Below are 22,309 nucleotides of genomic sequence, written 5' to 3' on the forward strand. Positions count from 1 at the left end.
AAAAAAATAAAAAATAAAAAAAAGTTAAAGTTAAAGTATAACACAAGATTTCCTCTAAAACAAAGCCAGTATTTTCTTGCATTAGCCTCACTTGTTTGCCTTTTGATTAGTTTATTACAATTTAAAAAGGTTGCCTACATTTCCCCCCCCCTGTTTTTCCTCCTCTGCCTTTTATAATGTCTCCATCTAGTGGGGAGTAAAACGACTTGCATATTAAAAACAGCGGATTGTCCTTGTATTATTTCCGTAGTTCGCCAGTGCTTTGGGTTTCCTTTTACGCGCTGATACTGGAAGTGTGTGTAAACCATAAATGGATAACAACATGGATACCTACCTCATACAAGACTGTCTGATTCACGTCTTCACGTTTCTGACAGAGGAAGACCTGATCAATGCCTCCAGTGTGTGCAAGGCAAGTGTCTGTAGTAACTTGCGGAAGTAGCCAGTTTGCAGTATTAATAACTTAGACGTTACATTTTCTGTTTTAGGACTGGCATGACGCAGCGGAGACGCCGTGGCTGTGGAGGTGAGCCGTATCGTATAGTTATAATAAAGAAAAGCAAGAATAATATAATTACCTGACTTTTTTTTTTCTCCAGGAGGATGGCACTACAGCGCTGGGTCTTCTGCAACGTCAGGTTGGGAGGAGGCGGAGGGGAGGCAGCGCCCCCCTGGAAACGATACTTCCTCCGCCGGTCCCATCTGGAGACGAAGATGAGCGAGGGGAAGACGGGAGGGTACACCTGCAAAAGTCTCAGGGGGCACACAGGTAAGGATCCTGGCACTAAAATAAAATTTAAAAAAAGCATTTTGTTGTATTGTTTCTGTTTTGTTTCTGTTATTCATCTATTTGCTACTATCTGTTTAAAAAAAATAACAACCACTTTTTACTGGTTTTGTCACTGGGCACTGCTACATTATTTTTGATACCGTACTGTCACAATACTTTTTTATACAATACTAAAATATTTGCCATATAGAACCATACAACAGATTAATAATGTTAATTTATTCATTTTCCTTTCATTTAGTTTCTCTTGCATTTGAAACAACAAAGAAACTGCCTTTAACTACAAAAGGGCAGGAAAAAATATTTTCGAAGTTTTTCAAATTTTTTCCCAAATGTTTAAATTTTCTCCCCAAATTTATGCAAATTTTTCCACTTGTTTTTCCCAATGTGTTTTGACTTTTTCCTCAATTTTTTCAAATTTTTCGCTAGTTTTCTCCATCTTTTTATTTTCAATTTTGCCCCAAATGTTCCCAGTTTTCCCCCCAAATCAATATATTTTTTCTCCAAATTTCCCCAATTTTTTCTACTTTTTTCTCAATTTCCCCCCTTTTTTCAGCTTGTGTGTCACTTTTTTATTTCTTTTCCATTTTGATGACCAACAGCATCAAAACTGGAACATGAAGATTTCATATTTCTTTTCGGTTCCTGCTTTCAATACTTCTATTTTTTCCCCCGATGCCAGTTGTACCTAAACCTTTTTTTTCTCTGTACCAGACTGGTATTGTTTAACGGAACCCAGCCCTATATCACGTACCTATTTTAATCATTTGAGACCCAGCCGTGGTTTATATAACTCTTGCCTGTCCAGTGTTGTCCAGTACTTTACCTCTTGTTCTCCTCCAGGCAAGGTGACAGGGCTGTCATATCTAAATAGAAGTTCATCAGACGCCCCGGATCTCTGGAGCAGCAGCGCAACGGTCTGCAGCGCTTCGACAGATGGGACTGTGAGAGCGTGGGGAGTCCATGATGTGAGTGTTAATGTGTTATTGCTCAGAGACACAGTAGCATTTTAATACTGTGTTTTAATATCAGAATCAGAATAATTAAAACAAAACCTAGGAATTTTCATACATGGCCCATCAGGTATTAATTTATTTTTCATCCTTGCCACCCCCTAAATAAAGAAAGGACAGGTCTCTGCTGAGGGGATAGTGGTTGTAAATCTCTGGGCTAGCCAATATATGATCCCTCTCTGTCTCTCCATAGATTAGATGAATGAGGGAATTCAAATCACCCCAAGTGAATGTGTAGAATAGTGAAGGGTTCTCTCATTGTGTTTCAGTGCTGTGACTAACTTGTCTTTGTCCCATGAACTCACGACCCTTAAGTGGAAGAATCTGCCTTAACATTTGTGATTTATTCTGTCATTAAATGTCTTTTTTAACTAAAGTCAAAAAGTGACACATAATCAATAACACGCAAAACAATAACAACAATAGAATGAAATAACCATATCAGTTTATTCGACTATTTCAACAGGGTGAATTATTATGGTCCACCCCAGCATCCCAGAATCCCCTGACGGAAATGATAACAGACGACCAGTGCAACCTAGTGGTCACGGCCGACTCTACAGGTCTCATCACTACCTGGGATGGTCAGACTGGGCAGCAGATGGCAACCTTTTCTACTGGATTTTCCCACAGCAAGTTACTGCAGTACACCATAAATGACAACTGGTTTCTGAGTGTACACGATTTATTCCAATTTATTGAATGATTCTGTTTTATTTCCTGTATGTTAATGCTAAAAGTATGCTCTGCTTTCTCCAGGTGGGAGGACGCCTGGGATCTGTAATTACATTCATGGGTCCAGATTTGACTAAAAGATCTACTTTTATGGTTTGTGACACATTTCAAGTCACCACCCTCCTGATTTCACCCGACAAAAAGTGGCTTCTCGCTGGGACCAAAGACAATGACGATCTTAGTGCAAAGGTATTTTCTAGCTTGTGCATTTTTTCAGTTCTTGCATTATTGAAAGGGTTCTCATTATATTCCACTACATTGTCCCTAAAAAGGTTGTGCACACAGAAAGTTTCACTTCAGAGGCAGAGGATGAGGAGATGCTGTGCCAGTCTTTGCCAGTCGCTGGGTGCCAAGCTGCAGTTTTTGTCCCGACGCAACCGGCCAGACTGGCTGTAGCCCACACAGGACCCCAGCACAGCAAAGTCCTCACCATGTTCGACATCTGTCTCAAAAAGTCCAAGTACAAAACGGAAATCCAGAGTAAGCATCAGTAGGATCCTATTAGTTCACTTCCTATTAAGCGTAATAAGTGTAATAATAATAATATCTCTTGTTTAGTCAATCAGGCAAAGTCTTTCAATTTGACTCAAGCGAGGTCACCACAGCTCCTCCTACAGGCGAAAGACAGCAACTGCATTGTATGTGCAGCTGGTCAACAACTGTTTGTGTACTCTCTCAATGGAGAATTGCTTCATGACTTTTCGGACCACACCATGCCAATCGCTGCAATTTGGGTGGTAAGACAGAATGTTTTCCTGATCAAATCTTTTACAAAACAATCTGTAATTTAAGTCTCATACTTGAATGTTTTGAAATGTACAGGACAGCTTCCGTGTAGTGACTGCTTCTCAGGATCTCTCCATGCGGGTCCTCACATGGAAGAATAAGAGAGAGGGTGGACAAACTCTAGAGGGCCGCTATCACCTACTGGGAGGGTCTCACACAATGTCAAGGTTATATATATTTCACTTGTTTTCATATTTATTTTATTCATTGATTTTTTTTCAATGAGAAATCTCCACACCCTGCCTTATTTTTAGTTTCATCCAGACACCCACAACAATTCATCAAAGTTTTTACTCTGCTACTCTGCCCTAATTCATTTCCATGCACAGTCTCTCTTCTCTGAATTGATCTTTGTGCTTTTGTATTTCCCAGAGGGTTCACCCATGTGATCTGCGACTACTCCAGCATCGTGGGCTCAGTCGAGGGCAAAGATGGAAAAGATGTTTTGAAAGCATATTTTTTTACCTCTTAAAAAACTCAACGCTATCTCAAGTATTACTCCGTCCACTGCCAAAGCTTAAAAAACCCCAGATGAACGAGCAGAAACCGTATAGGAATGGAGCAGAGGGAGTTGGGCTTTGACAATAGAGCAACAACAGATGCCAATAGGGGAAGAGTGCAGGAACAAGTGACAACATACACCATTTATTGGTCTTTAGACTCTGTTGCTAGGTAACTGGGGATTCATCAGCTAACAAGTTGATTTAGGGTTTTAAAAGAGTTTGCTTGCTAACTAAAAAAAATAAACCCACATAATGTTTACAGTACCTTGCTTTTTATTAAAACCTGAAGTGTATTTGACATACTCACATCTTAATGTATTGGGGATGTTTACAAAATTATGTATTCTATTAAAAACTGTTATGAACAAAGGCATTAATACTTTTTGTAATAAGATGCATATCTAAATTTCTACGTAACATAACTTCAGCTGAGGTGAAGCAGCCTTCGACATAACAACATGTAAGGCATAGAGTTGTGTCATGGTCTTTTGGTTTGACAGTCGCTTATTCTTAAATCGATGTACTATTGTTAATATAGACACAAGTTTTGGCACAAACATTCAGTTGTTAGTACAATCAACGAGAACTTAGAGCAAAGTAGGAGCGCGGTGGATCTGATACCATCAATGGAGACCTCATGTCATCCAGGACACGACAAAGGACCTGGGACAGAGACTTGTGCAGCTCACTCCCTTCAGGCGTGTTGTCCTCGACCTGTTATAACAAAAGTGTGATGTATGTAAGAACAGTATAGGATTGATATGAGAACAAAACTGGTGAAGATAGGGATTGGGTGCATACCCCAGTGAAAACCTTTATGGTCCGTTTCAGGAAAGCGTTTTCAACCCTCTCCGATATGAATTGCATATGGGCCATGCAGTCGAGAATACATGTTAGTGTTTCTTTAGCGCCCTATGGAAAGAGAACAGTGTTAGAGGCACCAAGACTGATCTAGTGACTGGAAGAGGGTTGAAGATGAATCAATGTATGACCTCAGGTTTAATAATGTTATAGGAACTTTAGAAGTGATATCTCATAAATCAAATTGATGCAATAATAATCCTACATTTATCATCTAACTTAAGTGATAAAGTACAAAAAAATGTTTGATATAATAATGCAACAACTATGGGGGTACTTTATAAAAATAACTAAGAGAAATTTGCCCTTTGACCAATCCTTCAGTGCCATTAGGACAGCTTGGCTCATGGTCAGAATTGGGAATCCAACCCACGACTTTTGTTGCCGAGGAAAATGTGCTGCCCTTCTAAGTGCTTATCAATGATTAACAACTGATTCTGAACGTTTTGTAGAGAGGAATGGACTTCAATTATGTATTTACAAAACAACACTGTTATACCTTAAAGGGGCTAGATGCAAGTTCGCCATTTTATACTCACTCCTGCCACCTCTGGTCATACGTGTAACTGCACCTTCTATATTAAGCTCGTGCATGACGGCAATTCGGACTGAAGTAACACATTTTTGAGTGACAGTGCAGGATTTTAGAGGCAGTTGTGGTGAACAGGTCTGGGATCATTCTACATATTAGGACATTGCTGGAACATGTAGGGGGAGGAAAATACATAATTTTAACATTTTTAAACTCCGTATAGTCCCCTTTAAGACAGCCACGGGCAAACTCGTGATCAAAACATGATCGAGCCCAATATGCATTGCCTAATATGGGGGAAAAATGTTTTCATTGCCATAAAGAAAGATAATGCATAACTGCTGCTATTTTGCTATTCTGTGGCTCTTTTAATGTGTTTAGGCAATTGCAGTCTATTTGAGAGAATTATAATTGTTTGAAACAACCAAATTCGCAACTGGTGGAAAGTTCAAAAAACGAATGTGGCCCTTGCATCACAAGCTTTACCCATATCTGCCTTAAGAAAACATGATGAACTTTTATGGAAGATGATAAATAGCGAGGCACCCTCCAAACCTGGTCCAGTGGGCTGAGTACAGTTTCAGTGTCGTTCTTCGGGTCCAGTGCTTTGGCGACTTCTGCAGAGATGACTGGCTCCCTGAGCTGCTCCAGCCACGCCCACATAAGCCCCGAGAGGATGAAAGGGTCACGCTCCAGGCACAGACGCTCCCATGCGCCGCCTTGGTTTAGTTCAGCCTGTCAACACATTAGAACATTTGCTGCCATTGAAAGCATGTCTACTCTGGAAACAAGGGACAGGTAGAGCTAACACAAGTTCCAAAGTGAGCTGGAGGCACAACTACTATACTATACAAACTGATTTAATTCTATTAGAGAAGAGCTACCAGAGCATTTTTATAGCAGATTTTCCCATACATTTTATATAAAACATTTCTAGTTTGATAGTAAGGAAATTCAACTACATTCGAACCTACCTCCCATTTCAGCACTTTGCTCTTGTGCTGCTCTTCTCCATCCTGAAAAATGTCCACGGCCAGTGACTGAGCGACCAGGAGTCTCCGCGCGTCCAGCGACAGCTCGGTTTGCAGCGTGATGAAGGGCACCTCAGAATATTCCTCTTCTTTACACTCTCCCTTCCTCAGGTTCGTCTCCATCTCCTCCCTCAGCTTATCCAGTATGCCCTTCTTCCTAGCGTCCCCACCGAATCCCATGGACTCGCTCCGCTGGATTCCCGGTTTCTTAGCTTGTCTTATGAGAATGCTGCCGTCTTTTTGGTGCTCTAAGTTTTTGATTTCCCACAGGGAGCTTGTCGAGCTGAGCGTGGTTAGAGATGCGTTGCTGTTCCATTGTTTCAGCTGCACACAAGCAGGCGGCACGGGCGATCCGACGTCGTTTTGGGATAAAGATGTGGGCGGCGGTGCAAACAGATTGAGGTCCGATCCGAGCCGTCTCAGGTCTGACTCGCTGTAACTTAAGCTTTTGCGGTGATAGAAGATGGGCGGCTCGTGGAAGTGCCTCGGCAATTTGGGTGAACCCGGCAAGCGTGGTATGTTATTGCAGAAGATCTCAGGACCTAGTTGCTCTATTATGCTTTGCTCCTTCTCCAAGTCTTCACCATCAGGCGCCTCCAAAATGTCCTCCTCTATCACCTGTCGATTTTCTGCTATATCCATCAACAGCTTGCACACCAGCTGGACAATCTTGGGCAGATACCTGAGTTGCCTCCGCTCGTAGCCGTGCAGCATGTGTCTCTGGCGGTACAGGTACTGGGTCAGGGTGACGGGGTAGGTGAGGGGCTTGGCGCACGAGAAGATGCTCCTCAGCGGGACGAGGAACTGCACAAACTGCCTCACGCACCGCAGCTGAGTGCGAGTCTGGATGGAGTTGGGACGTTTGGAGCGGACGTATAAGATGGCCTGGTTGGCGGTCATTCTGGTCGTGTAGGTGATGAAACAGGCGATCAAAACACCTGCAGCAAAGAGAGCGCTAGTGAATGAATGCTAGGGATGAACTTTAAACCAATTTATTTAGTATCAGGCCTTAACACGAAGATTTTGAGAGATTCTATGACTATTCACAATAGAGATGAAAATCCCTATCAATCTCTACAATTACAAATTTAGAAAAAAACATTGTCAGTTCCTTTAAATGTATCCAAGGAGAATGACCCCTTTGACAAGAAGAGTAAGAAGAGTGAGAAATGCATCTACTGATTAAAGTTATAAGCAAAACAAATGATCACAGTATTTTATTGTTATTTTCACTGTATGTAATAATTCATCAATATTTATGGTCTCAACTTATACTTTTCTAACTTCATTAGGCCCAAAGCGCTTTACAGTAAGGAACCAGTCACCCATTCACACTTGCATTCATGCACCAATGTACGCAGACAATGGAGGCAAGGAGGGTGAAGTGTCTATCGTGATATAAAAAAGAAATATCATGAACGATATATTTGGCGATATAATTGACAACGGACAAATAACTTCAAAATTCCAGTGTTGTAAGATATTTTTTTCTTTTTTTAGCGCCATACTATTTTCCTCGCAAATATGATCTACTCAAGCAATTTGCATCCTTTTTTAGTGCTGCTCTGATGTAGCTGAGCGTAACATGAACTATATCGTGTCCACTGCATATATATCGCGATAACGATCTATACGATACAATATGGCCCAACCCTAAACAGCACTGCAATGTTTCTAGGCCTATAGTTATTGTTGGGTAATAACTTAATTGTACATGTATTTAGAATACTCATTTTGGGTAACTGTAATCAGGAACAGTCAATTTTCTATTTGAGGGTATTTAGAAGATAAGATAAGATAAGATAAACCTTTATTGATCTCACAAAGGAGAAATTCACTTGTTACAGTCGGCGTTACTTCACAGTCTTATTGTACAGTCTGACAGCAGTGGGGATGAAGGCTTTGCGGTAGCGCTCCGTCCTGCACTGAGGGTGTCTGAGAGCTGCACAGCTCTTCTACAGATACAGTTACTTTCTTAAAATAAAAGTTATACATTACAGTACTTAATTATTACATCTTTCATAATCATAACATTATGAAGAAAGAAAAGATCACAACAGCACGGGAAAGGTTTAGCTCTATGTTATTTTGGGCTGTGGCAGACGAGTAACAAGTGTAGCATTAATCATACGCCTCATTTATGCATAAATATAATGCAAATCAACGTGAAAGTATTCTAAGTATTCAGAATACAGTACTTGGATTAGGCATAGGAACAGAATACGTTACAAAATACATTTTTAGGCAAGTATTCAGTATTCAGTATTCTGTAACTAAACACAATTTCAAAGTATTATTCCCAACACTGCCTATAGTCATGTACATCCATTGATAATCACTGTACCTGTTCTGCCGAGCCCAGCGTGACAGTGAACTGCGACCTTCCCCTCCTGCAGAGCAAACGCCATAACCTTCACCATGTCCAACACAGCCGTGAGGGAACCCACTCCGTAGTCGCTCCAGGCAAAATTATAAAAGTAAACTACCAATGGAAAGAGAAAGAAAATGTTAGTTTCACTTTACATTATGTTCATTTAGCGAGGGAAAAGGTTACATACTGTTGTTTTCCATGAAGACTTCCGGCAAGTATGAAAATCCACTCTTAGGTTCAAGAGGGTTTCCGCAGTCGGCGTGTTCACCAGGAGTTTGCAGGTTGATCAATGTTTTTATCCCCTCCCTGAACAAAAAAAATCATCAGCTATACACAGATAGACCACAGTACAGATCTGTGTTTATCTGACATACTGCATATACCTTCTGAATTGATTAATTATTTCATATTTCTCAATGATTTCTGTGGACGGTCTGGAGCAAGCAAGGATGTGGTCAGTCACCCTAAAAGATGTTTGAAAATATTTAGTTAGCGGACATTATTGGGCAAAACAGATTCTAAGACAGAAAACAAATCCTACCACGAGGAGTAGAGCCCGTGTATGGCCTGCTGTTCTTCGGTCCAGTAAGTTGGGTTGTCATACTTGCAGGCCTGCCCTCCACAGCCGTAAGAACATTGAACATGGGCTGGGATAACATAACGAATGGCTTCTCCAAAAATCGTATACTTGGATCTGGGGGCTGTGACTGAAAACAGATAATTTATGAGGTTTATCAATTTAACTATAGCATGAAGGTAATTGTTTTATACACTTCACAAATAGTTTTACTGATGTTAAAAGTTTAGTTGATTTGTGCTGACGGAGAAGGCACGGGCAACAATTGAGCTGCACCTTGATCACACTTGAAAGGAAACAGCAATTTGACTCTTGACTCACAAAACCTCCAATTATGATTAATATCTTTACAAACACTGTGAGTGATAAGTATACAATCTGGTTAGACCTCTACACAAAAGATTCTCAAATGAGAGTGATTCTTGATTGACTTTAGTTGTTCAGATCTAGTCTAAGTCGTATTTGGGTTGCGGCTTGTCATCAAGGGTGATTGTAGGTCCCGACGCCATACCAGTTTATTTATTTGAGCACACATTTTGCTCAAAAGGAGTAGGCTGACGCAAAAGCTTATGAGCGCCTCTCCCCAACTCAAAATGATAAAACTTTTCATTCCTCATAGTACAATCAAAGTATACAAAACAATAAGGAACAGTAGCAAAAAAAAAAAAACTTGTTTCCTTTCAAAACAGCTTTTTAACGCAAACCAAACTCACAACCACTGTTTGAACTCTTCACATAATAACAGAACCAAACACTATTACAAGAACGGTCTTGTTTCCTGCAAGATCCTTACAAAGCAAGTAACAAAGCGACCATTCATATATGTCTTTCAGATTCCAATGCCAAATATCACCCATACTCACTTTTCATGACATAAGGGCACAATAATACCCGTATTATAGTCCGTGTTCTTGTTGCTCCAATTGTCAGTTGAGAACCACTGCACTAAAGTAATATTTATAGTATTGGCATGACTTCTCAAAGCGCCACACTGCCGTCCATGTTCATTCAGCTAATACTGTAGCTATTCCATTACTGGGGTAGACTAATGAAAATGAGGCAGCCAACCTGCGACACTGGCCCATCCGACCACCACTATTCACTCACACACGACATTCAAATTGGTGGAGTGTCTTGCCCAAGGACCCAGCATAGTAAGAATCATGTAATCATGCAAATTTAATGGCAAACAGAACACTTGTACCATGTGCCCATTTAGTTTCATATGCAATATCACAAAGCCAGTCATTACTCTTCATTTAATAACATTTAATCTTAATGGTAAACAGACTCAACTTTTATAGCTCTTTTCTACCTTTATCGGGCCCAAAGCGCTTTACAGTAAGGGACCCATTCACACTCATTCATACACCAATGCCTGTAGACACTGAAGGCACGTAGGGGGAAGTGTCTTGCCCAAGGACACAACGGCAGTATGCATTTGCAGGAGCTGGGATTCGAACCTGCGACATTCCGATCACGAGACGACCCGCTCTACTGCAGTTGGGAATTAACAGTGGGCTTTTGAATCACACTGACACCACATATAGCTTAATAAATTCACATTTTATGAATTGTTATCTCACTGCTGAGTGTTTAAAACCCCCTAAATAATTAGATCATGAGTGACAGAGCACTTAAGGTGACTAATCCCGTGTCTGATAATGGAGGTCAGTTACCGCTGCTCTAAAAGGAAGCTAACTATGCAACTACCTGTACATCTAACTATTTACAGTTTGTGTCTGTGTCATTACTTACTGAATTCCATCAGAGCCCCTCCTGCTGTCTGTGCCATTTGAAATATCACTTGGGACGTCACTCAGAGTCATAGCAGAACCTGGGCACACATTACACAAAGCAGGTTTTGCTCAACAAATACAGTAGCTCTCATTTTCAATATAGGCAATAACAAATAAATACAGACATAAAAAACAGCTCCAGAACAATTACTTTTAATTACACACAGTAGGTAAGTAGGTAGGGTTTTTGAATTGCCAATATACAGCTGGTTGTAAAATCAAAATAGAGATACAGATCAACTTAATCACAAAAAACTTTAAAACAGAAACACTTACCTGCAGGAGTTAAACATATGTGTTCAGGATGTAATCAGGATGTTCATATTGCCCTCTCTTCTTGATGCCAGCATTCCTGACTTCTCTCTCTCTGGCTTTGCAGAACTATGGCGAGTCAATCCCGTCGCTTCCCTTGATGTGATTCGTCACAGATTATCCCTGCGTCTCTGGGTGGGGCGACTGTATGAACATGGCCTGTGTGCTCCTACATGGAAACACTTGCATTTTACCGGTGTAACAAATTAATTTCATATACATTTCTCTAAAGGAATGCGTAGAAAATGAAGAGTGAAGAGTGTTCGTACCTGGTTCCCAGCACAGTCTTGTCCTAGTTGTGGCCGTGGGGGTAGTGTGGGTTATTCTTGACTCTTTCTGGATTAGACTCCTGGGCTATAATCTTATTACTCCATAGGTATAAAAACAGAGCACCCTATACAATATCCTTAAGTAATACCGTGTGCCTTAATGGCCATTTAAAACACGTAGACAACAGTATTTCCTAAAAAATCTGTTGTAATGCTTCAGTACTCAGCATTACAAGCACAATACTAAGCACTAAAGTTATTTATGAATATTGTTTAAGTATGCATTCATTAAATGAACAGTTTTTAAAATATATATTATATATATATCTTGGTTTAGAGTGTGGAAGAACAGAATTTGATTTAACTGTGTTCCACAAATAGAGGGACCTCAGCGACATACAAAGCAGATAAAATCTGATTGGCTTAGCTTTCACCTCACTAAAGCTGTTTAGTTTAAGGCTACAGGGTAGAAGGAGGGCGGGTGCGTAAGATGAAACTGTTATGAGGACAGCAATATCATCTATAAAATGCAATAACATGAAAAACCTTATATGCCTAAATAAAACACCCCAGCTAACTATTTCAATATACTCAATATACTCATAGTCACTTAATCGCTTTGCTTCACTGTTGTTAGTGTCTCAGTTCCACAGTAAATCTGAAAAGAAAGAATAAAAACAAACAATTTTGTGCACTACAATTCCTATTAAAATACATTAAAAAAATTTTAAAAAGCAAAGATTCAGAGAGTTATCCTCCTCGCTTGGCAACACTTTTTTTTTTTTTTGCAATGTTTCCTTGCTGTCCGCCAGATGGCGGCAGACACAACTCAATGCTACAGGGTAAATCGGAGTCAAAGCAAAACCCAGATAAGAACTAAACAGTACATTTCTAAACAGTAAAACATAACATGGACTATGAGGTATTCAGATAAGTAAATAGAGATAGATATATTTGAATAGAGTTAAATAAGTGGCCGAATCAATAAACGCTCTTTTCTTTAAAACCATTTTCCGACTTATTAGGCTGCCTGTTTTTTATCTCTACAGTGTGGCGGTATGCGTGAAGTGTTTTGTTCATTTTTCTAGTGAGAAAAATAAACAGTAAAATACAGGCTAATGAACACAAGGGGGCCTTGAGCAGGCGGCAGCACCAGCAGCACTCACGTGCGTAGAGATTTCCGCGCTCCACATCGGCACCTTCGCAAAGCGTAATGGGACCATGAGTTTATTATGAGTGGTCCATGGCTGTGTTGTGTGGGTGAATGTGTTACATAAAGACTGCACTTCCCATCATGCATTGCTGTGCGTTTAGAGCTGCCCCCACACATTGCGTAGTGCATTTTGTATGAGCAAACCGTCCATCAGCTGTTCCATCAAAGCCGGCTTGCGCGTAGGATGAAAACACCGGAAAACGTGAGCTTGAACATTCAAAATAAGATTAAAATCGTCTTACAGTTTGGTTAATTACGAGGCTTGATTAATAAACTCTGTTTTATTACACTGTTAATAGCACTAAACCAGTTCGTCTGGGCGTTTCAATTGCGTCCGGACAAAATAGCGCCTCTTGTTTGCTACATTGTATCTCGCGTAAAAGGCTGGAACCGGAAGTGATCCATTCCTCTCCTCCGCCTTGGCCCCTGCGTGCCTCTGGTATGCCTGCTGCGGAGCTCTCGCCTGTATAAGCCGGGGGAGAGGCGAAGGGAACGGAGGATCAACGATGGAGCACTTCTAGATGGTAACACCAGGCTCCCCCCCAAACCAAGACTAGCGGGTTTGGAAACGTCCATCACCAAAGACGAGCAACGAGAAAGCCAAGCCTAACAGCCATGCAATTCAAATACAGACGAATTTAAGCTCGGCGCTTCTTCTTCAAGGTTAACGCCGCATCCCACTGATCTCACGTCGGCTTGAACGTCACCACCGACAGGCATCATGTCCGTTGAAGAGCACCAGGGCTACCCCGACAACATGCCCGCGTGGATGAGGACCGAGATCGAGCGTCTCTCCCGGGAGCTGACGGAAACCACGAACGAGAAGATCCAGGCGGCAGAGTACGGGCTGGCGGTGTTGGAGGAGAAGCAGCAACTCAAGCAGCAATACGACGAGCTGGAGATCGAGTATGAGACCGTCAGGCAGGAACTGGACCAGCTGAAAGAGGTGAGACGTGGGCACGAATATGCTGTGGTGGGGCTGTTAAACATTTATGAGGATGTTATAGATGTATTCACACACATCATTTAGCCTGCCCTTTTGGTTTTATTTACTGTTGATACTCACATTTTTTATTAAATTGCACTTTAGCTTTAAACTAACCTTAAAGTAACCTATCACTGATCAAGCTGTTCAATGTTGCAAGGTCAAGGATAGGCTTCCCTGTGCTTGTGCTACACCACCCCTCCTCTCTCCTCTCTGGCTGAGGGTATCCCCCCACACCCCACTGTCACCTATTATTTATTCATGCAGCACCTCACCCCTTCATTGCCTCAGACTCTCTTTATCTTAAGCAAACATGCCACCACTTTTCAATCATGCGTGCTCTGTCATTTCACAGTGATTAACATAGAAGCTTGATTGTGTTGTGATTTCAATCGCAGTGGTAATGTCATTTACTGCCGGTGAATCATCTGCCCATGTGATGAACTAGTTAACTTTGCAGGGGCGGGAGCTTGTTTGAATTTTGAACCTTCCCGCTCAGCAAAGAGAAGAGAAGTTGGGAGTGGAAACCAGACGGGTTTTTTTGACCCTTTGGGAATGGAAAGAATGTGTCAAGCTCTCAGCAGATAAAGGAAGTGTCTGTTAGAAGTCCGAAACAGTGGTCTGGCTTGTTCCCTGTAGCTCTTATGGCGTCCCATTTGAATCCACTGTATCGTATTGTAGTTTGTCACCAGCCTGTGATTGACATTGATAGTTTGCTATCATTGTCTAGATATTGAGATGATTTAGTCACGCTCCAGTCCTCTCTTGTCCTCGTCTGACATACTGAGAGGGCTGCATGTTAATAAAAAAGGCTTGTTTTGCTATGCTAGAATTCTGCTCATCACTCCCACTGTGATTTTCATCAAGGCAAATACATGGAGGGCATTCAACTCTCGTCCTGTGGTCCTGACTGCTTGTTTGTGCAGAGCCGAGGGAGGCTTGGGGCTGTTTTACTAGTTCCTGCGCACTCTTTCCCATGCATTTCTTTGCCAGAGTGGCCCACCAGTCTCTCTGTGGAATGAATACACAATCAAGCAGTGGAGAAACAAAGTTGAAACCGTGCAAGATGTAATCGTAACAATACTAAGTCTAAGGAAATACTAAGGAACTAAGGAAATGACGTATTTTAAGAGAATTGAATTACCCATGTCTGCTTTTTGTTATACTGCACAAACATCTATCTGAAAGGGGGTAATAAACTCAATTGTTTGCAGAGCCCTGGCAGAAGTTCATTCTTTCTTCCATGGGGTCGAGTAACGGGTTATACTGGCAGTAGATCACCAACGTGGCGCCCCCCCTTTGAAAAGCCATAGAAATGTGCCTTTATCACTCCCTCAAGTCCAGAAATCTGTTTCAGCTTGTCAGGAAAACGTGATGCTATCAACTGGATATACACATTCTTCCCACATCCCCTCTCGGCTTCCTTTGTCATGTCTAGAAGAAAAACCTGGAGGTCACTGGGAGCAGATAAAGTACTGTGGGGCAGAGTAGGCTCAAATTAAAAGCGGTCATATCAGGCTCTCATAAATGTGAATCTCCTGAAATATCTAAGATCTGAGATTGTTGAACAGACAAAAGAATCGGTAGACGTTGATTATGACTTTTCGTATTATGTCTTGGAGGACACAGACGGATTGAGGAGAAGATTGTCTGGGAGATCTGCTGACTAGTTGGATTCTCTCCAGAGCTGTTCTTATCCCCACAGAGTCGCACAATAAAAACATATAATTGGTTGTGTGAGCTTAGAATATATTTCGAACAATGCCCAGACATTTAACAGTTGTAATTAAAGACCGTAATGACTGATGGAAAGGAAAACTTGAGTTGCTTTGTGTTCGAAATGCGTGGTATAAATAAAGTTGCCTTGCCTTGTTGTGCTGATTGTACGCCCCTTTACACCTCCCCTACCCCAGTAGGTGAGACCCACACTCTGGCCCTTTAAACCCCAGAGTAACCTCCCCTTTAATGATTATAATGATTAGCTTTCCTGGGAGAGTCCATTGCTGTACACAATATACACATCCAGGAAGATGGAGGAATCCTGTGCACGGCTGTTGCTTGGTAACGGCACGGCTCTTTGCCTTAATTTGAGCAGTGGGCTCAGGCTTCCTCCTCAGCAGGCGCCGCTTTGCCATGTGCTAACTGATGAATGCAGAGATTTTCAATAGACATCCAAAGATATGACATATTTTGCCTCATTTTGATCTCCAGGTTTTGATTCATTTAATTTCTGGCCACAACTGAATTCTATTGGACTATTATCCAATCATACTCTATTCAGCTAATCACCAAATTCAACATTGCTGAATATTTTAATATATTGTTAATGATTTAGCTAGATGCATTGTCCATTTTCTCATTTAATTTACAAACTCCTTCCTTCCTCTATGCACGCTTATCAGGTTAACTGGCAGGTGACAAAGTACAGCAGGGAGGTAAGCAGTTAATGACATTACTCCCTATGTATAAGGGTGAACCATCGCGCGACGCTAAGCCACTCACAGGTGACATCACGCGCCACTCCTCCAGCTGTTCATAGTCAGACTCCGTCAAGAAAGAAATAAACTCCTCAGCTTCTCGGGTTATTTTCGGGCCGGTGCCATAGACCTCACAGGAGTCGTTTGCACTTGCCCCCTCGTAACCAGCCTGTCCGCGTCCCGGCAGCTGCGCTCCTGGTTGTGGAATTCTAACAGACAATCAGCTCCTAAATATTGTTAAGCTCAGTCAAACCTCATGTCTCTGTGTTCCGAGGGGAGGGTCATTGTTGGCCTGAGCCCAGCGGGGTTAACAGGTCTTGGATGTCATCGATGCAGCGCAGGTTAAACGCCATTGGTACATAATGGTTGACAAAGGAGCGATTGAGAGAGGCGTCCCATTGTGGCACCATTTGAAAGGATTGGTCACTTTTGTTCCTGTTAAAACGGCAGATGACAAAAGGATATCTAACAAAGATATTGAGGGTGACTTTATACCTTTTCTGTTTGTGTCTGTTTGGACATTGATAAAAACCACAGCTGCTGTGTTTCCCTATTATTTTTTCATTGTTCTTTATTGGATATTGAAAATGTTCTCCAGACCGCAAGTCTGCAGATAAATGGCAATCTTTTCTAAATGGTACTAAATAAAGTCCCAAATCCCCTCCCCTCTGCGCCTATAAGAGGATGAATCGCAGTCACCATGCTGAAGCTTATAGGAAACAGACGGGGATTCTCCTCGGACCAGCCCTGCTCTGGCATGTCCAAAGTCAGGAATCCAAAGGTGCTTTAGTCTTTCACTCGTGGGAATTTGGTTTTAGGGTGGTGAGTGTCCTATAGAGTTATTGTCAATCCACATGGACTAATGTGCCAAGAAGAGCCAAGCAATAAAGGCCATGAGGGCAGTTTGGTGACCGTGTGTACACTGGACAATACTGTAATGCGGCCGGCAGCATATGGTCTTGGGCTGATTTCAACAGTTTTAGGATAAATAGCATGATCACTAATCCACCATTGATGTGATCCATTTAGCCAAATGTACTGTAACTGTTCAGGCAGGACGATATGGCGAATAAAGTAATCACGTTTAGCATTTTTTCACATTGATCGATTTATTTATTTTTCATATTAAAATAAATACATAGCTGATTCATGAACTTGGACAGACCTTTTATACAAACCTCAGCTCTAACTAAAAAAAAAAAAAAATCCTCCAGTATCATCTCACGCACAAAAAGCCTCCATTGTCTCGTCCAAACTCCAAAACTAGGCGCTATTTCTGCCAAAGAAATGGCTGTAAATCTGATGATAATAAAGTCCAATGATGATTATTGAGATTGACCAAAGTAGAGATTGCGATTTCAATTAAATTTCCATCAACTGCCCAGCCCTACTAACTGTACTCTCTGAGATCCCACCATTGACCGTTTATGATGTGAAATACCTTTGAAGTCATATGTTTTTGCAATCGTACACTATCCTGTCATGTGAGCATCAAAGGCTGGAATTATGAGAAATAAACAACAAAAAGAACTTTCATGCTAAGGGTGAATAAACCTCATTCAGGATCACGATTATTGATGAACTTTCATGACCTTGGAGCTTCCAGGAATATGCTTCTACATAAAAAGAGTAAAAAAAATCCATAGCTCTTTTGCTTCCACATAAACCAAGCATTGTGACTATTGCTGGGAGTTGGAACTATTGTATAATCATGTGAATCATCATCATATTTTTCCAAGTCACTATATACTGATATTTCATCTTGTGTTTTAATGTTGATGGCTGGTAGGTCATGTAGTAGTAGTAGTAGTACTATGGAAGCCTGGCAGGGTCATGATTTAGGCACCGTAATCCAATTAGAAAATGCTGGGATCAGATCAGGCGGTAGTCCAGGCTAAGCAGATGCTACAGTAGAGTTCACTCAGGCAACTGGGCGGCCACAAGAGCTCTGTTGTGTTTTATTTTATGGCGCTAGCAGTTTTTACAAGGCGCACCTAAGATTGTTGTCACTTTATCAATAAGCATGGCCTTTATTTCTCCTCTGCAGGTGACTTTCCGCATGTTATGAAAGAAATCCTTATGACACATTTTGCAATATTGACCACAAGGCCCTGATTTGTGTGGGCAATGTAGTTACATAAACCAGTGATTCAGCTCATGTGGTAAAGCCTGGGTTTAGGGCTGTTTTTATAAAGCGCCTCCCTCATTTCTTTTATAAACCTCATAACCTTTGCCTTAGACACAAGTCGCATAGCAAAAAAAAATCCATATTTTCTCTTCATTTCAGCATTATCAGCATTATCCTCGCTTATGACTTTGGGATAATTAATCTTTGTGTTTACGGTGACAGGAAAGGGAGACCTCCTCGGACTTCCTTCTATTGTACAGCAGTCAGCCTTATACAGTCGACATCCTGTTTACGGCTGAGGGCATTTATAGCAGATGGGAAGGATATGATGTGTGTCATCCTGGCCGGAAATCTTGATATGGGTCTGAGAATGGAAGTTTCAACAACATGCATTTAGTCATTGTAATTACATGCAAATTAATGTTCGATCTGTAGCACTTTGTGAACCACAAAGCTCCTCCATGTACTTTGACTTGTTTTACATACACCTTACTCTAAATTAATCTGTGTAAAATATTAAAGCCAATTTATACAATGTAGTAGTCAATTTTGTGGAATTATAGGGAATATTGACTTGAGTGATATCAGTCCATTGAGATTCCCAGAGAAGCTTTCCAGCGTTCCTCTAATTCTTCGATTCATCATCAGACAAATTACTGATTTAGCGCTGAGGCCCGTTTAATCTCTCCACGCATATCAGATTACGCTATTGTTCTTGGGGTAAGGGATAATTTGTTGCTTTAGGCTAGAGAAGCATGCCCTGAAGATTGACTTATTTGCATACGTGACAAAAGAGTTTCTTGTGGTGGTAATAAATGGACAGATGGTGGTGTTGCGACCCCCTCTCCACTCGACCACAGTCACGTGCACTCAATCAAAGCGCTCACTCCTTTCATATATGACATGACGTGCATCTGGTCAAACAGCTTTTGGGGCTTAGTGCTCGTTCTTTTGCACCGACTTCTTTGCTCACACCTAAATAGTACGTCATTGTTTTTTGAACAAAACTATTTATCGGCTAACTTCTTGTTTTCTATGATTAGCTGATGACACATACTGGAGGGTGACGTTGTTGATAGTTTTGATATCTGTTTTAAAGCAGTACTAAGTTACTTGTTTTCCTTAATAAATCCTTTCCGTAGTCCCTGTGGGGGTAATACAAGTGTTATTGGGATGATTGGGGGTCTGTCATCTCCCCCTGGTGTCTCTGGCCAGAAAACCACCCTTGCAGCTTTGCCTGCACCGGGTCGGAGGCGTAATACACACTAATAGAATCACAAAGAGGAAGCTAACAGGCTAACGGGCAAAGCTAACTGCAGGCTAGCACCACTTAAACAGTATTTACAGCCAAATTTGAGTGAAAAAAATATCTCCATTGTGTAATTGGATGTACAATATCCCTCTCTCTCTTTGTCTTTTCTGTCACCGTTGCATTTACTCTCACAGACAATTAATGACTAAAAAAATTGTAACATGCTGCGACACTTGCAGTGGCGCTTATGGCCTCTAGGGGCATGAATTGCTTAGTACTGCTTTAACAATATTGCAATATTTTACCATTTCAACACAGTATACTATGTCCCAACTAATTTGAATAAAAATGGTAAGATATTTGTCTTTAGTCAAATTGTGTCCAGCAAGACTTAAAAACGTGCAAAATCAGGACCAAAAAAATGGAGTGACCAAACTTTTGTACATTTTTAGGATACCATGCATTTTGGTTTTAGGCTGTGTTACACAACAACTATCCTGGCAATGAATCTCTATCAGGGGACACCCTCTCAGTGGGGCTGTCTCATTTTAATAGGCCAACCATTCAAACATGTGCAAACTCTATTTGTAAAGACCGGCCCATCACCCTAGGGCTCCTCCATTTAACTGTACCACCAGAACACAATCGGGGGAACAGACAGTGGCATATCTTGTGTCTCTCACCATGTGTGCCACCAACCTCATCACCTCCTCCCCCTCCACAGGCCGCCATTGTGAGTCTAGACTGTCTGCTTTGAGCCCCCGCAGGCAGTTTTATAGAAATAGAAAAATAGTTAAAAGGGACGTGGGTATAGAGAGGAAGGTGGGTCGCCGGTGTGGCAACTCGGGGCGCTACGAGGAGATTTTAATTGGATACATGCCAGTCTCTCAGGGGTCCTTGAGAAATGACAGGAGGGGTTTTCTGTGGGAACTAACTTGTTTCCTTTGAGAGAGAAGAATGGGGAGTTGAGAATCAGCTGCTCCAATGGGTTCAAAGTGCTGGGAATTTAAATGAGCAAAACACAGAGAGGGGAACTTCCTGCATTTGTGCTTTTCATATCTCCATGGAGACGGGGCAATTTGTTGTTTGCAAGGTTTTGTACTGCTGAAGTAATTGCAGTCATTATGGTCATAATGTAATGCTTTGAAATTGTAAGTATGATCCTGGCTGGCCAATGGTAGGTGTCCAATTATTCTGTACAGTCAAGGTCTCAGGTGTGAAAGCTTCAACACAGACCTCAAATTTTAACCTTGCCAATCGGGGAAGCAAAAAAAAAAGTCCAGAGCAGTCACAGAAAGCATTTAATTACTCAGAGCGCAGTGGAAAAGCTCTTAGTGTGGCTGGGAGGAAGGGCCAGTGCAGACCAGGACCCCATCATTAGGGGCACACAGGAACAGCCCACTGGGAACCATTCTAGCCTTGTTTATGGCACGACAGTTTGACACATGTGGAGCAGAAGTGATGAAGAGTTGTTTTCAAGAAATGACACAAGGACCAAGATGTCTGCCGCCCATCCCCCATCCTCCGGTCAATGTCACTGATTGACCAGTCCTGAGTGTTGAGCGGTCTTACACACAACATTAATCTAACAAGTCATTACGGCTGTTGGTTTGGCAGAGCACGCAACAGACAAACAAATTGATTTTGCAGCAGCAGGTCCCCCCGCCCCTGGTCCTTCCTGTGTTCGACCTTGCTCTTCACCGAATGTAATCTCACGTGCTCCGGGTCTGTGCGGTTGTGGTGGGCCCAGCTGTGGCCCAGCTGCTCCACTCTCTGCCATTTAGGCAATAACAGGAGGCTGTTCCTCTGCGCTAGTCACATGCAGCATCCACTGAGAGACTTCTCATGAGAACAAGACAGACCAAACCAGAGCCTGTGTGTGTTTACTGTGATTTAGGCCTGGGTCTGGTAGAGCAGAGTTCAAGAACAGCTCAGAGCTGCCCAATTTATAATGGATTTAAGTGGCACTATGGAGATGAGTGCAAGAGAAAAGGGGAGGGGCACTGTGCTGAGAAGTAGAGAACAGGGGAGGGGTACAATCCGTGGCTCTGAAATTGCCATCTGGACTGGTGGCACCCCCCTGGTGTACCTCTGCTGACCGTGCTCTGCCACTGTAATTGGCAATGTAACCGTAATGACGTCTGTTCCCCTGGGGGGCAGGCGCGTGGATCAGCTACAGCTCATTCAGACACACAGGCTCTCTGTCTTCATGGCAGAAAGAGGAACTACAGGCAGCCTCAGATAAGGCGGCTTTTGCATTGCAAATGACTGAGGTCTGTGCAAAGCAAAGCTGGAGCAGCTCTGGAGCACTGCTGTGATATGAGTGATAAAGAACCCAGACTTACAGCCAGACACTGATAGGGAGGTGCACTGTATCAAAAGCATTAAACCTATGCAGCCCCCTGAGATTAGGGCTTTATTCCCCAAACAATACCCTGAACCCTGCATAAACATGTGCTTCCTCCTGATTATTAACTGGAGTCTCCTTGGTTGAATAAGACTGAGCTTATGTTGGACACAAGAGGAACAACAGTAACAGAACCCTGCAACAACATGAAAGTATGAAAGTTTGACTTGAATATTTTGGTTGTAAATCACTCCAACTATTATAACATTATTATTTCTGTATAATTTTCCTGCGCCCCTACACTACCTCCTGCCTGTGCGTATGCAGA

At 41.9% G+C, this 22,309-nt stretch overlaps 3 protein-coding genes across 3 annotated transcripts in view; 2 read left to right on the forward strand and 1 right to left on the reverse strand.

The window, feature by feature from the left end:
• Positions 1-295: 295 nt before the first annotated feature.
• On the forward strand, positions 296-4,037 carry fbxw12 (F-box and WD repeat domain containing 12). Its single transcript, XM_079558231.1, has 10 exons — positions 296-412; positions 489-526; positions 600-769; positions 1,634-1,758; positions 2,270-2,479; positions 2,563-2,727; positions 2,811-3,018; positions 3,097-3,275; positions 3,361-3,491; positions 3,697-4,037. The coding sequence occupies exons 1-10, from the start codon at positions 311-313 to the stop codon at positions 3,794-3,796; spliced, it is 1,428 nt and encodes a 475-aa protein (XP_079414357.1). The 5' UTR covers positions 296-310; the 3' UTR covers positions 3,797-4,037.
• ptpdc1b (protein tyrosine phosphatase domain containing 1b) lies at positions 3,929-11,736 on the reverse strand. Its single transcript, XM_079558229.1, has 11 exons — positions 11,275-11,736; positions 10,958-11,036; positions 9,164-9,329; positions 9,006-9,086; positions 8,810-8,928; positions 8,596-8,733; positions 6,195-7,189; positions 5,776-5,955; positions 4,629-4,739; positions 4,088-4,541; positions 3,929-4,053 (listed from the first exon to the last, which is right to left on the reverse strand). Exons 2-10 carry the CDS (start codon positions 10,992-10,994, stop codon positions 4,404-4,406), a joined length of 1,965 nt encoding a protein of 654 aa, XP_079414355.1. The 5' UTR covers positions 10,995-11,036; positions 11,275-11,736; the 3' UTR covers positions 3,929-4,053; positions 4,088-4,403.
• Positions 11,737-13,193: 1,457 nt separating this feature from the next.
• Positions 13,194-22,309, forward strand: part of LOC306964470 (protein bicaudal D homolog 2-like) — a 40,035-nt gene continuing 30,919 nt past the window's right edge. Inside the window, exon 1 of the mRNA XM_079558472.1 lies at positions 13,194-13,738. Within this exon, the coding sequence (XP_079414598.1) occupies positions 13,514-13,738 (225 nt within the window). The 5' untranslated portion in view covers positions 13,194-13,513. The remainder of the gene's footprint in view (positions 13,739-22,309) is intronic.

Source organism: Gobius niger, assembly GCF_951799975.1.
Source record: "Gobius niger genome assembly, chromosome: 6".
Classification (NCBI taxonomy): Eukaryota; Metazoa; Chordata; class Actinopteri; order Gobiiformes; family Gobiidae; genus Gobius; species Gobius niger.

What these genes read in the sequence shown, in the direction of transcription:
- fbxw12 (XM_079558231.1), top strand. Translation starts at nt 311, where the DNA reads ATGGATAACAACATGGATACCTACCTCATACAAGACTGTCTGATTCAC. An exon ending in GAGACGCCGTGGCTGTGGAG is followed by an intron (nt 527 to 599) that starts GTGAGCCGTATC and finishes TTTTTTCTCCAG; the next exon opens with GAGGATGGCACTACAGCGCT. An exon ending in GTACAAAACGGAAATCCAGA is followed by an intron (nt 3,019 to 3,096) that starts GTAAGCATCAGT and finishes TCTCTTGTTTAG; the next exon opens with TCAATCAGGCAAAGTCTTTC.
- ptpdc1b (XM_079558229.1), bottom strand. Translation starts at nt 10,994, where the DNA reads ATGGCACAGACAGCAGGAGGGGCTCTGATGGAATTCA. An exon ending in AGGGGCTCTGATGGAATTCA is followed by an intron (nt 9,330 to 10,957) that starts GTAAGTAATGAC and finishes ATCTGTTTTCAG; the next exon opens with TCACAGCCCCCAGATCCAAG. An exon ending in ATAATTAATCAATTCAGAAG is followed by an intron (nt 8,929 to 9,005) that starts GTATATGCAGTA and finishes TTTTTTGTTCAG; the next exon opens with GGAGGGGATAAAAACATTGA.